The 18,056-nt window shown below is 39.7% G+C and overlaps 1 protein-coding gene across 1 annotated transcript in view; it reads right to left on the bottom strand.

The window, feature by feature from the left end:
* SLC9A3 (solute carrier family 9 member A3) overlaps positions 1–18,056 on the bottom strand; it is a gene marked incomplete at both ends in the record, with an annotated part of 190,805 nt that overhangs the window by 55,574 nt on the left and 117,175 nt on the right. Inside the window, one exon of the mRNA XM_083378999.1 lies at positions 13,342–13,412. Within this exon, the coding sequence (XP_083235125.1) occupies positions 13,342–13,412 (71 nt within the window). The remainder of the gene's footprint in view (positions 1–13,341; positions 13,413–18,056) is intronic.

Raw genomic sequence — 18,056 nt, forward strand, 5'->3', positions numbered from 1 at the left:
GGCCGCATGGGGGGCTGCAAAGGAAGCATTAGATCGGTCCGCTGCTGTGACCAAGGCACAGGCGGACAAGAAACAGAGGCCTTTTGTTACACCACGGGTGGGGGACCTGGTTTACTTGTCCACCAAGTATTTGCGGTTACAGGTCCCGTGCCGCAAGCTAGGACCAAAGTACCTCGGGCCGTTCCAGGTGGTGCAGGTGGTAAACCCGGTTACGGTTCGACTGCGGTTGCCGAAGTTCTTGGGTAAGGTCCATCCAGTATTTCACAGTAGCCTGCTAAAACCTGCTCCCACGGCTACTGCAGCGGCTGGGGAGGGGGCCCCCGGACCAGTACATGCTGATCAATACGAGGTGCAGGAGGTATTGGATTCCAGGGTGCGGAGGGGCGCAATACAGTATCTTCTTCGGTGGAAGGGATACCCGGTGGAGGAGGCAACGTGGGTGTCGGGGAAAGACGTCCATGCTCCACGCTTAGTTCGGGCATTCCACCGTGCTCACCCTAACAGGCCGGGAGGTAGGGGGAACGGTGGTGTATGCGGGGTGAGTGATTGTGTGACTTTGCTCTCTACATCTGCAGGAGGACCCTTGGTAGGGGGGGCGGCATGTCGGGCCCGGCACGCCCGACATTCAGCGGGGCTGCGGAGCAACCCACTGGGCCCCGAAATCCACCGCCGACGGCCGCGGTCTCCTGAAAAGCCGGGAAAGTGCACGACCGCCGCGACGGCCCAGCAACTGCCCGCCCGATGCCCGGGGAGGCTACGGAGCAACCTACCGGCCTCCAGGGATAGCCGCCAGCGTCCACGCCTTCCCAACAAGCCGGAAAGGAGAACAGCCAAGGAGACGGCGCAGCGGCCACCCGCCCATCAGCTGGGGAGGCCGCGGAGCAACCCGCTGGCCCTCAGAAGCAGCCGACAAGCCGGGGAGGAGCGCGGCCGCCGAGCCGGCTCAGCGGCCACCTGCCCGGCACCTGGAGAGGCCACAAGGTGTCTCGCCGGGCCCCGGGAACAAGCCAGGGAAGGGCACAGCCGCCGACACAGCCCAGCAGCCTCCGGGGCCATCCAGAAGGCCAGGGAGCGGCCGTACGGTGGAGCAGCCGGTAGTTGTCCAGCGCCCGAGCGGCAGAACAAGGACGGGCGCCAGGGTGGACCAGGAGGCGGCAGAGTCTACCGGCGGGATGGGGAGGGGCTCAGGAACAACATTGCATCCCCCATTCCCGCAGAGGCCACGTCCCAACGCTCTGCCGGCCTCCTTGCCCGTGACAGGCACCAGTGGCGGATGGTCCGAGCAGCGCAACTCACGGCGGTCTGGGGACCTGAGGGGGGAGGCGAAGATGTGCAGAGCTCTGGGGGAAAGGAGGGTGGTTTGGGCTGGGGGGTGGCTTACCAGCTGCAATGGTGGTGGGATGGGGCCAGGGAGGATACGTACCTGGGGGCGAGTGCCAAAGGGTGGGAACCAAGGGGGGCGGTAGTTAAGTAGCGTGAGGGCGTGGTGCAGCAATTAAGGGTGTGGTGGTGGGTGTCGGCTTTGCCGGCTATTTAACAGCGTTGATTGTGCTGTGGGATCAACGCTGACTTCGTTTGTCTTCGAGCGGCTGTTTGTGAAGATAATAAACGTGGCTCAGGAGAACCAGCTCCCGTTCCGGATTCATTCTTTTTGGTGATTCGTCGGACGGGGGGCTGAAACACAGATTAAAAGTCCTAGAAAGCCTCCATGAAGGTCACCCGGGCACTGTCAAGATGAAAGCTTTGGCCAGAAGCTACGTCTGGTGGCCCGGCCTCGACAGGCAAATAGAGTCACATGTGGCTGGGTGTTATCCCTGCCAACTTGTCAGAGCAGCTCAGCCCCAAGCTCCCATACACAGATGGGAAACAACCAAGACACCCTGGTCACGCATCCGTTTAGACTTTGCAGGTCCATTCCAGGGACAAATGTTCCTAATGGTCATAGATAGTTATTCTAGGTGGCTAGAGGTGGCCCCAGTTACGAGCACAACCTCTGCAGCCACAATACAAGTTTTAAGGGGGTTGTTTGCCACACATGGGCTTCCGGATGTATTAGTCTCCGATAACGGCCCCCAATTTACTTCCCACGAATTCCAGAGTTTCACAACAGCGAACTCTATTAGGCACACCACCATGGCTCCGTTTCACCCCTCAACGAACGGCTTGGCTGAGGTGATGGTGAAATCAACCAAAGAGGCACTGCGGAAAATCATCACCGGCAACTGGCACCGCAGACTTGCTCAATTCCTGTTAGCACAGCACACCACCCCCTGCACGACTACTGGGAAGTCTCCAGCAGAACTCCGCTGGGGCAAACGACTGACTACCAGATTGGACCGTTTACATCCTGATAGATCCCCACCAGACCCAGAGCTTCCCCTCCGGTACAGAACTCTCAGCACCGGGCAAGCTGTCTGGGCTAGGAACTACGGAGGTGGCAATAAGTGGACACAGGGGGTCGTCATAGAACAAACAGGTCCCCTATCTTACGTCATCGACACTGGGAACAATACCCACAGACACATTGACCAATTACGGCAACACAGCCCGCAAAATATGGGGGGAAGGGGGAACTATGTAATGCAGCCAGAACCACCGCCGCAAACACCCTCACACCAAACCCCCCCGAACAAATTGCACCACAACAAAACCCCGCACAGAACAACTTCCTCCCACAAAGGAACTCTGAAACAATGGAGCCAAGCCCCCTGCCCCCCGAGCCAGATCCCAATACACCTGGGGAAAGGGAACGACCAGAAGAAACAATCCCCCGGCGCTCCGAAAGAATAAAAAGACCCCCCGCCTATTTGGAAGACTTCGAATGGGGAAACCCAAAAAAGAAACAATTGGGGAAATGTCAACTCAATCAGAGGGAGGGGTAAGGGGTGTTATGTATTCACATGTTTAATAACGTTAACATTAAGAATGTACATAAACCAGCAGGGCTGAGGTAAAAGCCGCGGCAGCTTTTGACAGCTGTCAAAAGCTGCTGGACAGAACTACGCAGGCGCCCACCATCTGACAGTTCTCGGCTGTCAGAATCACCTGGCAACAGCATGCACTACCGATGACAGCTCCGAGCTGTCAAAACCAGCCGGCTCCGATTGGCGGAAGCGAACGGCGCGGGAAACCGGCTCAGCCCTGATTGGCTAAACGTTGACAGCTGCTAGTATAAATAAGAGCAATGTTCTTCTGTTGTTTGCCTGGTTCCTAATAAAGTTAAGTTTGCTTAACTTCGCTGTCCTGCCTGCTCCTTCAAAGTACCCAGCTTGTTATAGCGGCATGTTTGCAGGCTGCCGAAGGCGGTAGCTCTGCAAACGGGCCGATGCCGTTGCGCAACTGGGAACCGGTTCCATCACACATAAAAAAATGGCAACCATGCACGTCCACGCATGCGCAAGAAAAACCCGTTTTGCGCATGCACAAAACATTTTTTGCGCATGCGCGTGCATGGACGCACGCACGCGGCTCCCACTTTTTTTATGTGTGATGGAACCGGTTCCCAGTGGCTCTTTTCCTTTTTCAGGTTGCCGACCCCTGCCTTAGACTAATCACAGTAGCATACCATTGCTAGAAAGTGCTGGGACGAAAACTTCAAGTACTATTCCAGGCAATTGCCAGTGGTCAAGACTGAGCCAAAGGAAGGTAAGCATTCATCCACCCACACATAAACAAACAAACAACAAACAAAAATTCTTCTCATAGGACATAGTAAAATTAAATATTAAGTGCCTTAAAAATCTTTACAAGCTAAGGTAATTGCAAAATAATTGAGTTAAGCTTAATAATAATGAATTTATTACTCATGGCCCATTTTGTATTTTTGCCAATAAAATGGTTTGTTATGCTTTCCTTGAGGATTTTTTTCCCACTCCCTTGTGTGGCCATTAGCATTATTTTTTAAAAAAAATATCTGTGAAAAACAAATGTCAAAAAGAAAAGGAAAGGAAAAAAATGTACAAAATTATAAAATAAGGGGGGGGAGATGTTTATGGAGATTATCAATCATCCTCATCATGATTGTCCCAAAGGTGCTTTTCAAAGGACAACTGGACTTTCCTGTTTTTTTAAAAAAATGTTTTGTTTCTCATCCAAGAAACTGAACTTTAGCAGTGAAGAAGCTTCTTGGATGAGAAATGAAACATTTTCATCTATATATTTATTATATTTTATCAATAGGAATAAAATACAAAACAGAAAAACAAAACAAAAAACAATATATATCCAACAGTAACAACAAAAAAGAAAAAAATGTGTACATAAAAGGAAAAAAAGGAAAAAAATGACCCAAACACCCAACATTAAACACATAAAAAATCCACCTGTTAAATTGTCCTCCCCTTACATAAATACTTTCTCATCCTTATTTAACAAGTATATTAGATAAAACAAATATTTCACATGAGGAGGTCTCAATCTAGTAATCGAATCAACACAACATTTAATATATATAAAAAAATAAAAATAAAAAAACAGCAGGTTAGCCCCGAGGTGGTGAACCGGTGGCATGCATAACCCTCTCTGTGGGCACACACTTCATCGCCCCAGTCCTAGGCCTTCAGCTGTGTTTTATAAAACCTTTTCGCTTTAGGCCTCTGCCACCGTATGCAAAAAAAAAGGTTCAATCAATCAATCAATTTCAACTTCTCGCAGGAAAAAAAAAGATCTCGCAAAGTTGGAATTGATTGTTTGAACTTTTTAATTCCCACCCAGTCTGCCATTACCACCACAGCCATGCCCACCCAATTGGCCACACCCACCAATGGGCTACACCCACCCAGCACCTGATGATACATGTGGGTTTTGGATTACATTTTGGGGACTGAAAGGTTCGCCATCACTGGGTTAGCCCAAATAACTAGTCTTCAAATCCCTTTAATACAATGTTATTGTATTTAACACATAGAAAGTCCACAAATGGCTTCCAATCTCTTCTAAAACTGTCTATTCCATTATCTCTAATCAAGGCAGTTAATTTCACCATCTCTACTAATTCTGTCAATTTTAAAATCCATTTTTCAGCAGTTGACATCTCCTGTCTTTTCCAGTGCTCAGTGAGTACAATCCTTGCAGCAGTCACCATGTAAAGAAACAGCATCTCAAATTGTTTTTCAATTGTTTTATCCATAATACCTAAGAAAAACTTCAGTGTATAATTGGACTTCAAACTCTATAAAGCTCAATCCAAAATCCATCTTTTCCACTACTTTGAAGTACTTTTCCACTACTTTGAAGATAGCATATTGATGACATCTTGTGGTGAAACCTGGTATAGCAAGTAAACCTTTTTTTATTGTGAGAGCTGACTGAATAACAGAGCTGTCCTTGACATTATCTTCAAAGATAAGAATTGGGAACACCTGGCACTGAAAACAATCTCTAGGAATACTGGAGGTGGACAATCATTAACTCTTATTAAAACAGCCACCACAAAAAACCTATCTGTAAACATCAAAGAAATGGAGAATTACATTCCACCACTTAACTATAAACTGATACTTGACACAATCTTGGCAATGACTGAGCAAATCAAAGCCAAACTGCAAGATAAATCTGACAGCTTAAAGCTACCAAATCAAACTTTGACCTTAAATGATGAATTGACAATCCAAAAACAAACAGAAGAAGTGGAAACTAACCATAAAATAGGAGACTTTAAAGAACAACATACAATTTACAGAGAACTTTGAAGCTCAAACCTCGACCTCAACTATAAAACCTACAACTCAAAAAACAATCGTACCCGAAGAAAGCAACATTAAGAGGGAAGATATTAAAGGCCTTCAAATACAGTATGTTGAGGACCCAGCCAATCAAATGATAACCATAACATTAGTTACTACTTTTAAACTAAGCCAGATGGAATCGGAAGAAGAAAAAGACAGCACTGAACTAACGACAATTACATTACACCAAACATCAAAAATTGAGCTATTAAAGCAACACTTCAATGATTACAAAGGGGAGACTTTCTTTGCAAAACCGATATTTGGATGGTCTCCCTGGATTCAAACAATGTGTGTAGGAAGAAAGGGAGACACATCTGAGAATCTAAAGGCACTGATATGAAAGTCTGATTGGCACAAAAAGAAGGTGAGAGTTAGATTTAAAAAATTAGACTTGTCTCTTTCTTGGGATTTGTAAGAATCGAGCTTAAAAAATTCTTTTAATGGGCTAAGGCACAGGTCTGCAACCCGCGGCTCCGGAGCCGCATGTGGCTCTTTCAGCCATCTCCTGTGACTCCCAGTCTTCTGCCATGTGCAGTCCAAAAAAAAATGGGGCTAAAAAAGTTCAACCAATCAATTCAAATATGCAGGGTAGGTGCATATCTCGCCTTGGCTCCACTCTTCAGTCAAACCCTGTTCTGCACATGTGCGCATGTATGCGCATGTGCACATATTTTTTTGCGGCTCCCAGTTTTTCCTTTTGTGAGGGAACCGGTTCTGAGTGGCTCTTTCACTGTTTCAGGTTGCTGACCCCTGGGCTAAGGGGAATCCTTAAAAAATATAAACTGATTTTATATTTAGGTTTTAGATCGTTAAGGGAAAACAAAATTAAGCTATTAGAACATAACTCTGAACTATTATAGAATCTGGAATGATATAATAAAAGACATTATTTTAATAATTGATGAACTATTAAGATGACATATAGAATATATTTGTTGTAATGATATAGATATAAATTGACTTTATATTTAACTTTTAGGTCTCTAAGGGACAGGAATGTTGGCTATTAGAATTGATTTATATTATATAATTTGGAAGGATATAACAAAAGATATTTTTCTAATAATTGGTGATTTATTAAGATGACAAATATAATTTACTTGTAAAAATAAGAATGTATTGAAATGAATAATGTAAGTTCTGTAGACAGTGTTAAGGAATTTATTGTGCAGGGTCTCCTTGTGCTACCAAAGAGTTGCACAGACAAGGAAGGGTACTGAGAGCAGTAAAAGTCACACAAGAATACACTGAGTTATAAAAACAAAAAGTAGTTTACTTTTGAGGTGGTGTAAGAACAAAAATGCACAGTCAAAAAATAAACAGTCCAAGTCATAAACAATAGCAACAGTCCAAGGAGTAATCCAAACACAAAGTCTTCTTACCGGTCCAGAGGTCAATACACAGTTCAGGTTTACAACAGTAGTAAACCAACAGCAGAGCAAAAACAGTAACAGTAGAGATCAGTGAATTCAGAGAGAGAAAGAAGCTACGTTCCTAGCTTCCTCTTATGGCCATGAGAACACTTACACACCCATTGGCCAATTAACTCCTTAAAGACATAGCATTATGGTTAATATATTTTCAACCCAACATTGTAGGCTAACACCATATGCCTAACAGACAGTTTAATTACTTTTTATTGAAATAGGGAAATGTGGGTTACCCGAAAATTAAGTTTTCTTTTATATATTGTAGGCTATTCTAGGCTATTTTATTGCAATTAGGTAAAACTTAAAAACAGGATATAGATATCTATACATGAAAATATATTGAAAATTCTTTTAAATGATTACGTCACAATTAGAAATGCATTAATTTGATTAGTTTGATTATGTCATAACTAAGGGAATCGGAGAGGAAATATTTGTTGACGCAACTTGTTTAGAAGTTATGAAATCGCTCTTTAGAATTGTATTCTGGTGGTTTGTGGTTACTTTCCTTATCTTGAACCTGCAATTGAATTTTTTCTGCTTTAATTTACTTCCTGATTTTTCTATGTCTTTGGGTGTAGCGACATCCACTGTTGCTTAATGCTTTTTTCTTTTTCTTTATTGTATGTGCACATTCTTCTATGCATTCTTGTGTTTCTGTAGTTGTGTCCTGCCATTAATTAATGGTGAATACTGTCTTTCTTGTAGATAAGGGCCAGCTTCTTTGCTGGGACAGTGTTGTTTGTTCATAACTAATATTGATGCTACTTTCCTCATAGTTAAAGGTCAGCTTATTTGCTAGCATGGGCCATTTCATGATCATTGCTATTGGGGGACTGGGGCTTTTCCATAGATAAGGACTGTCTGTGTTGGCAGGGCTCCGCCTCCCTCTATTGCCACTGGACAATTGTCTCTCAGTTGCCCAGGTGAAAGTAAAAAAGGAGGCTTCTACTTTGCATGTGTAGCGCTTACGAATGTGCAGGAAGACCTCTCTCCCTGCCATCTGATCCTTATTCCTTGGAGGACCATGAAAAAGGTCAAAAGTCACCCTGGAGGCCCTCCCTGTGATAACAGAAGGGCGGCAGCCCTCCACTTGAATACGGAGCAGCTCCTTTTGGCCCGAAGAAGAGATCAGCCATCATGATGGCCGATCATTAAGCCGTTCCCTGCCAAAAGCCCAAAGCACCATCTAGCACAACAAAGCAATCTGGAGGACCTGGGTGAGACCTGAATCCCTAACTACCTTCCTGTGGGACTTTTCCTCTCCCAATTTTGAGAGACCGGCGACTGAATACTTGGGGAATAAATTTTAAAGCCTTAAAGCCTCAAAAGAAATTAAATGGCTAACCAAAGAAATTAAGCAATATTATTTGTACTTACTAAAAAGCTTCTATTTTTGTGGGGACCTACCACCCTATTTCCTGCTTCAGCTGTGAATTAAGGGAAAAAAATAGACTAATTGAACAAAAGCTTTCTATTAATTTGGAAAAAGACTACATTTTATTCTATACGCTATTGATGACATCTTGTGGCGAAATTTGGTACAGCAAGTAATCATTTTTGTGTGTGAGAGAGAGCTGACTGAATAACAGAGCTGTCCTTGACATTATTTTCAAAGATAAGATAAGAATTGGGAACACCTGGCACTGAAAACAATCTTTAGGAATACTGGAGGTGGACAATCATTGACTCTTATTAAAATAGCCTCCATGAAAGACTCATCTATAAACATCAATGAAATGGAAGAATATATCCCACCACTTAATTACAAACTGATTCTTGATACACTCTTTGCAATGACTGAGCAAATTAAAGCCAAACTGCAAGATAAGTCTGACAGCTTAAAGCTACCAAATCAAACTTTGACCTTAAATGATGAATTGACAATCCAAAAACAAACAGAAGTGGAAACTAACACTAAGATAGGAGACTCTAAAGAACAACAAATACAATTTACAGAGAACTTTGAAGCCCAAACCTTGATCTCAATTATAAAACTTACAACTCAAAAAACAACAGTACCTGAAGAAAGCAACATTAAGAGGGAAGATATTAAAGGCCTTCAAATACAGTACATTGAGGACCCAACCAATCAATTGATAACCATAACATCAGCTACTACTTTTAACCTAAGCCAGATGGAATTGGAAGAAGAAAAAGACCAGACTGAACTAATGACAATTACATCACAGCAAGCATTGAAAATTGAGCTATTAGAACAACTCTTCAATAACTACAAAACTGACATCTGAATGGTTTCCCTGGATTCAAACATTGTGTGTAGGAAGAAAGGGAGACACATCTGAGAATCTAAAGGCACCAATATAGAAGCCTGATTGGCACAAAAAGTAGGCAAGAGTTAGATTTTAAAAATTAAACTTGTCTCTTTCTTGAGATTTATAAGAATAGAGCTTAATAAATTTCTTTTAATGGGCTAGGGGGAATCCTTAAAAATATAAACTGATTTTATATTTAGGTTTTAGATTGTTAAGGGAAAACAAAATTAAGCTATTAGAACATAACTCTGAACTATATTATAGAATCTGGAAGGATACAAATAAAAGACATTATTTTAATAATTGATGAACTATTAAGATGACATATAGAATATATTTGTTGTAATGATATAGATATAAATTGACTTTATATTTAACTTTCCGGTGTTTAAGGGAAAGGAAAGTGGGCTATTAGAATTGATTTATATTATATAATTTGGAAGGATATAACAAAAGATATTTTTCTAATAGTTGGTGAATTATTTAGATAATAAATAGAATTTACTTGTAAAAATAAGAATGTATTGAAATGAATAATGTGAGTTCTGTAGACAGGAGAAATACTTTTTACTGAAATAGGGAAATGTGGGTTACCTGAAAATTAAGTTTTTTCTTTCTTTTTTTCCTTTTCTTTATATATCATAGGCTATTCCAGGATATTCTATTGCAATTAGGTAAAAATTTTAAACAGGATATGGATATGCATAAGTGAAAATATATTGAAAATTCTTCTAATTGATTATGTCACAATTAGATATGTATTAATTCAATTAATTTGATTATGTCAAAACTAAGGGAATCGGAGAGGGAATCTTTGTTGACACAACTTGAGCTATTTACAAATAATGTTATTTGCTATTGTTTACTTTTATACCCAACCACCATATTGCTTCACAAATATCTGAATGTAAAGTTAAAAAAATAATAAAACTTGTACAAAAGAAAAGAAAAGAAACAGCAGAACTTGCAACATTTTTTTAGGAATTATTTTCTAGGCAAAAATTGACAAAGGAAATTTGAAAATATACATTGAAAAGTCAGAGCCTAAAAAATGTAAAACACTGAAAAAACTAAAACTAAAAACTGAACACATTAGTTAATGCCCTGTTACCAACATTTAATGAAGATTCTGGTCTATTCAGTTGAGATTTATTTGGATCATTCCCTTCTTTGTATATTAAACATTATATACGCCTCTTCCCAATTTTTTGGGATCATTAAATATTTGCTTACAAATCTTAATAACAATTCAAGATAACTCATTTAAAATTAAATTAAAATCAGTAAAACATCAAGCTCAAAGACCATATATTATAAAAATTCAGGTCAGTACATTTTTTAAATCCCACCTTTACTATTTTTATAAATAACTCAAGATGGTAGACATATCTAATAATCTTCCCTCTTATTTTCCTTACATTTTATGTGAGGAAATTCTATGAGGTGAATTGGGCTGCAAAAGAGTAACTGGTCTCAAGACACTCAGCTGATTTTCATGACTATGGCAAGACTAGAATCCACAATCTCCTGTGTGTCTAGATCAGCACCTTAACCCAGAAAAGCCAATTTGATGTAATGGTTAAGGCTCCAGTCTATATTCTAACTATTTTATACTTTATCTTGGATGTTATTACTCATTTCTGTTTGGATGATGATTAATTTTTCCTTTTTTCTTAAATTCTAACTTTTTGACTTGCCTTGCCTTGCCTGTTTGAATTTGGCTAGGCTTCTAATAGATGCTATCAGAAACAACAGAACAATTTGCAACATTTTAAAAAGAATTATATTCTAGGCAAAACACTGTCATACAGATTGAAGCTTATTTATCGGGTTGTATTTACAAATTGATCCTTAAATATACAGTAAAATGGGGACAGGACAGATTAAAAATTATGATAAAATATATGTAATATTTCAAAGTAATAACAAATACGGATCAATGGCAAGATTTATAGAAAAATCAACAGCCTTTACATCAATCTATACTCTGAGGAAAACTGTTACAAAATATTTTGCAGATGGTATATAACCCCATCAACAATTGCAAAGATGGATAAGCCAAAAGAAATGTTGGAAATGACACAGCAAAAAAGGAACATTTTATCATATGTGACTGTTACCTAAAAAAACCCTAAAAATTACTGGAAAAAAATATATTAAAACATTCTGAAAAGTCTGAAACTAAACTGTGAATTAAAAAAATAATTTAATTAAAGCCACAAATATTTTATTAAGAATGATTCCAGAGATCATTAATAAAAGCCATTTCAATTCATTAAGATACGTACTGATAGCAGCAAGAATTAATTTGACACAACATTGAAAAGAAATTTTTCCATCAGTACAGAATTGGGAGATTAAAAATGGAAGTAACTGACTATGCATTCACAATTTTAGTATTTCCCATCCAAGTACTAGTCATGTATAATCCGGTTTAGTTTTTCATGATGAAGTAAGTTCAACTACAGGTAGCCCACAACTTATGACTATTCATTCAGTAAGCAAAATTACAACAATGCTGAAAAAATGGAGTAAAAGCCCATCTCCAAAGGTACAGCCATTGCAATGCCACTGCGGTCACATGATCAAGATTTGGGCATTTAGCAGCCTGCTGTGGTGCTGCAACTCCATCCACCCAATTATCTCCCCTTTATGTCCTTTTGGGCACCCTACACAGCAGCACTTGTTTGATGACAGTATCAGGATTGGGATTGAACTAGGGGCTGGGGATAGTCTCAGACAGCCAGTTGCCACAACCCTCAGGTCTTTATTTCAGCTCTAGCACCACTGCTGCCATTCAGATATGTAGTCTCAAGCCCCACACCATGGGCAGTCATGTCAGCATAACTGCACAAAGCCCAATTGTCCCTGTCATTCTATACTCCACAGGCTATACTTTACCCTTCTGATGTTTTCCACCTCATGCTATACTCCAAACCACACATCCCTTCCCTTCTCCAAGTTATGTGTCCCATTCTCACAATCCTTTTGGTCTTCCCCAGATATCATGAGAATGGGATCCTGCTATTCTCCAAATAACATCTTGCTTTATGACCACATTGCTTAGAGATGAAACTTCATTGGTCCCAATTGTAGCCATAAGTCAAGGACTACCAGTATCTCTCTTAAATGAGACTAATAACAGTAAAAAGAGATGTTATCCAGCAAATAAGTATATTTGTGATGGGGGCTCCCAGATACTCCCATGTAACACCTCTGCTCCGTGAGCTGCATTGGCTTCCGGTTGCCCTCCGGGTGAGATTCAAGGTGCTAGTGATGACCTATAAAGCCCTAAATGGCTTGGGTCCGGGATATCTGAGGGAACACCTGCTGCCGGCATCAAGTTCCCTTCGTCCTGTGCGCTCCCACAGGGAGGGCCTTCTCAGGGTGCCACTGGCAAAGGATTGCCGGAGGGCGACACCCAGGGGGAGGGCCTTCTCTGTGGGCATGCCTGCCCTTTGGAACCAGTTACCCGTAGAGCTCAGGACTGCCCCAGATTTTCGTTCGTTCCGCCGGGACCTGAAGACATGGCTCTTTGAGCTTTCTGGCCAGGACTGAGAACTTTTAATTTTTAACCTATTGCAATTGGTTTTTAATTAGAGTTAAGGGTTTTAGATTTTAATTAAGGATAATTTAATTTATTTTAATTTGTTATTAACTTTTGTATTGTTATATTGTTTTAATTGCCTTGTGAACCGCCCTGAGTCCTACGGGAGAAGGGCGGTATATAAGTTTAATAATAATAATAATAATAATAATAATAATAATAATAATAATAATAATAATAATAATAATATTTCATTCTCAATATTTTTAAGTATTGGGCAACCATACTTCAATATCATATCTTAGTATTGAGTAACTCTTTTGTATTCATTTCTTTCATTCTCTTACAAATCAACTTACTTGTCTCTCAAGTAATTGTGTCCTATTTGGCCAGATATATCTTCTATAGCTGAGAGAATGTGATCAAAGGCCTGAAAAATAAAATATATATAACTTTATTGTATATAATGTAAAACATTTTAAATGCAGATAGAGCCATGAAAAAATCCGTTATCGTCAGACTAATTGGAATATTTTGTTTCAGTATTGATACTGATGATACCCCACCCCAAAACCACGAATGAGCTCGCCCAGTGGTTTCATGTAGATGTTGAACAGGAGGGGAGAGAGGACCGACCCCTGAGGGACTCTACAAATGAAAGACCTCGGGGCGGACCTCTGCCCTCCTGTCAACACTGACTGCGAGCGGCCCAGGAGGTAGGAGAACCACCGTAAAACGGTGCCTCCCACTCCCAACCCACTGAGACGCTGCAGTAGGATACCATGGTCGATGGTATCGAAAGCCGCTGAGAGATCTAAAAGGACTAGGACAGAGGAACATCCCCTGTCCCGAGCCCACCAGAGATCATTCACCAGTGTGACCAATGCCGTCTCCGTGCTGTACCCAGGCCTGAAACCCGATTGGTACGGGTCCAGATAATCAGTTTCCTCCAGGAACAGAGGAAGCTGATGCGCCACCACACTCTCAACAACCTTCACCAAAAAGCAAAGGTTAGAGACCGGACGATAGTTATTTAAAACAGGCAGGTCCAGGGCAGGCTTCTTGAGGAGGGGCCTCACCACCGCCTCCTTCAAGGCAGGGGGGACGATACCCCCCTTCAAGGAAGCAGTTATTACTGCCTGGAACCAGCCTCGTGTCTCCTCCCGAGCCGCTGAATAAGAGCTGAATCTTCTTAATAGCCTACTTATGAGTATGATAATAAAATCATATCATCAGCATAAAGCAAGCTGTTACAGTGAGTATTTAGGATCATCGGCATGTGTACCATGGTATCCTTCATTAACCCCGGCAAGTCATTGATGTATAAATTAAATAATAATGGGGCCAGGATACACCCTTGCCTTATCTCTTTATTTGTGTGAATCCTGTTAGTCAGGGCCCCATTAACCCCACACCGCACCCTCAAACAGGTACTTGTGTAAAGGGCTTTAATCAAAGCCAGGCTTTAATCAAAGTCTGGGTTCTATTTTAAGAGATGTCAATTTACTCCATAGTATGTCTCTATTTACCATATCAAATGCTGCTGTAAGGTTTATGAAAGCAGCAAACAGGGGTCTCCTCTTATAGGCATATTTGGCAATTAGATGGTTCAAGACAAAGCAGTTATCAATAGTAGATCTGTTTTGTCTAAAACCTGCTTGTTCTTCTGTGAGGATGTTGTTTTCCTCTACCCAGATTTCAATTCTGTTCAAAAGGTACCTAGCATATATTTTTGCTACAATGTCAATCAGGCTGATGGGCCTATAATTACTAGGATCCTTTTTATTCCCTTTTTTATATATGGGGACAACTGTTGCCATCTTCCACCCATCTGGTATATGGCAGGTGTTATTTATGTTTGTAAAAAGACCTGCTAATACAGGGCCCCACCAGTTGGAAAAATTCTTAAATAATTCAGCTGGTAAAAAAATCCTCACCTGGGGCTTTATTGCTCTTTAAGCTTTTAATGATGGACTGTATCTCCTTTTCTGAGACTGGTGGCCAAGGGGGGGAGTTCTAGGTTTTATTAAATCACTATTTAAAAATAATTTCTTTACCAGTTCGGTGGGGGCAAACAAGCACTGATAATAATTCTCCCAGTCCTCAGCAGAGATTGGTATGTCAAATGCAAATGTCTGTTCCTTCAGGATACCTGCTACAGAGTGCCAAAATAATACTGAGTTATGACTTCTGGCAGCCAATTCAAGTTCTGACTAGATTGAAATGGCAAAACTTTTTTTCTTTAATGTTATAGTTTTTTTATATTCCCTTCTTGTGTGCAGCATCTTAGCTTGTATATGGGCAGTAGGATTCCTCTGGCAATTAGGATCAAACCAGCGAGGTCTACCCACTCGGGCTCATTTTGTAGCAGGTTTAGTTGTTAGGTGTTTCTTCAGTATGTTACAAAGATTGGAGAATGTATTGAAGGCTGACATCCAGTCAGTAGTAGATGACTGGATTGTTCTAGCCCACTTAGTAGCAATCTCTGTTTTAAGGCATTCTAATATTGCCTTAGTATCAACTTTGGCCCAAATTAACCTTTTATTTTGGGTCACCTCTACCTTTTTGGTGAGCCATCTGTCAGCCATGTTATATGGTTTTAAATCTGAGCGGCCTCACAATGTCACACTTACAGGCTGATGGTGGAATTTGTAATAATAGCAGGACAGGAGTTTGTATTCTTTCAGCCTTAATTCATCCAAACTAAAAAAATGCTTTTGTAAACATTTTATAGTCTTTTGCATGTCTATCAACATATATAGTTCCATTTTGTAATCATACATTAGGTATTCACACTAGAGTAGCCCTGTAGGTAAAATGCATTATATCATTTTTTTTCCTTCCATTCAAATGCATCTGATTGCTGGAGATTGACTGGAAAAGTCCTTGCAGTTTTCTTGCCAAGGGTTTTCAGAAGTGATTTGCTATTGCCTTCTTCCTAGGGCTGAGAAAAAGTGAGTAGTTTTGGCTGGCTGGCTTGCTAGCTATCTACCTAATAATATGTATATTATGTATATCTATGTTTGTGTGTGTGTGTGTGTGTGATAAATTATATATCTATATCTAGAAATATTAGAAAAATTTTATATTTAATTATTATTTATTAAAACAATAAGAATTGTATTAACATAAGGTTGGTAAAAGAGAACACTATGGGGAAAAGAGGAAATCAAGTAAAGTTATCATGTGGATTATAGATTATAGAATTTAATTGTTAGTGAATGTTTGTTAAATGTAAACCCAGACAACACACTCTATCAAATATTAAGGTAATTATGTTAAAAAATTAATAAAACATACTTTAAAAAAATTATATATCTCTCTCTATTATCTGTCTGTCTGTCTGTCTGTCTTTCTCTCTGTCTATCATCTATCTAAATAACAAACAATTGCAATATAAGCTTCAAATCATTCAAACTTATGTGCCAACAATAACCTATAGCGATGCTGAGGTCAAAGAGTTTTATTATGATGTGGCCCATTTTCAAGACAAAGAAAAATGCCAATACAAAATACTAATGAGTGACTTTAATGCAAGAATAGGAAGAACAATAACTGGAGAAAGTGACTGGCCTATATAGAAGTAGTGAATGAGATAATAGAGGCGATAGGCTAGTAGATTTTGCTGAAGGATAGGAGCTTTATATCATGAACTCATTGTACAAGAAAAAGGCTAGCAGAAAATGGACATGGAAGAGTCCATCTGGGTACAAAAACAAAATTGACTACATCATATCAACTGATAAGATCATATTTTGCAACTGTACTTTCATCAATCACTTTAATGTTGGAAGTGACTACAAAATAATATGAGCTAAAGTGAAGATAAACTGTTGAAACTCCCTATCAAAAAGAAACAAAAATTTTAGAAAACTACAAAAAATAAATATAGATATAATTGTTTGCAAGAGACACATATACAAAAACAATATTATAAGCTGTTGGAATACACCAAATTTGGGAAACTTTATTATGCATCAGCACAACAGAAAAAAGTGCTGTTGCTGTATATATTAAAGAGACAATAGATTCTAAAATGTTTATTCAGATGAAGAAGGAAGAATTGTGATGGTAGAAATATACTTACATCAAAAACAAATATTGTTAGTAGTAATCTACGCACCAAATAAAAACCAGGAAGAATTCTACCAAAATCTCCATAGAAAAATAATAGAAATGGAATACCAAAATATTTGTTTAGTATGACACTTTAATGCAATCCTGGATGGGACATTAGACTATAAAAGTACTAAAACAGGAAAAACTGGAAGAAGAAGATTACCTAAGACCTTTTTTAATATGATAGAAGAAATTGGAGTACAAGATGTTTGGAGAGAAATTAATCCAGGAAAATTACAATATACATTTTATTCAAACAGTCAAGAATCCTGGCCCAGAATTGATATGATCTGGATGACATCTGAACTGAGGATAAATATGCAGGAATTTGAGATAGAACCAGGTATATGGGCAGATCACAACCTTTAAAAGTGACCTGGAGAGGAAAACAAAAAAAATCAAGATGGACTTTGAACCAATCTATATTAAAAGAAAGAGAATTTATAGAACTAGCAAAAAAAGAAATGCAGTTTTTCTTCAAAGAAAACAAAAAAGAAGATACAACATTACAAAATGTATGGGATACAGCCAAAGCATACTTTAGAGGTATAGCTATAACATACATAGCAAAAACAAACAAACAGAAGAGACAGCAATATGTACTATTATTTTTTAAAAAAAAACTAGAATCAGAACTGCAAATAAATCCACAAAAGAAGATTCTAAAGAGAAATGGAAACAATAAAACACAAATATGTGTTCACAACAATAAAACACAAATCTGTTGGATTCAGAAAAATTGGCACAGCAAATAAAAAGAGCAAAATAAAAAAAAATTGAAAATGCAAACAAACCAGGAAGATGGTTAGCTTATAAACTTAAAAAACAGAAAGATAAAAAAAATGATAAATACATTAGTAGATAAAAAAGGTTGCCTACAATTTAAAAATGAAGAAATAAAAAAGATGTTTAGGGTGACCCGCTCCCTCCTTAATCAGGAGGTGAGGGAGGAGCC

The sequence above is a fragment of the Vipera ursinii genome (genome assembly GCF_947247035.1).
Source record: "Vipera ursinii genome assembly, chromosome: Z".
NCBI classification, from domain to species: domain Eukaryota; kingdom Metazoa; phylum Chordata; class Lepidosauria; order Squamata; family Viperidae; genus Vipera; species Vipera ursinii.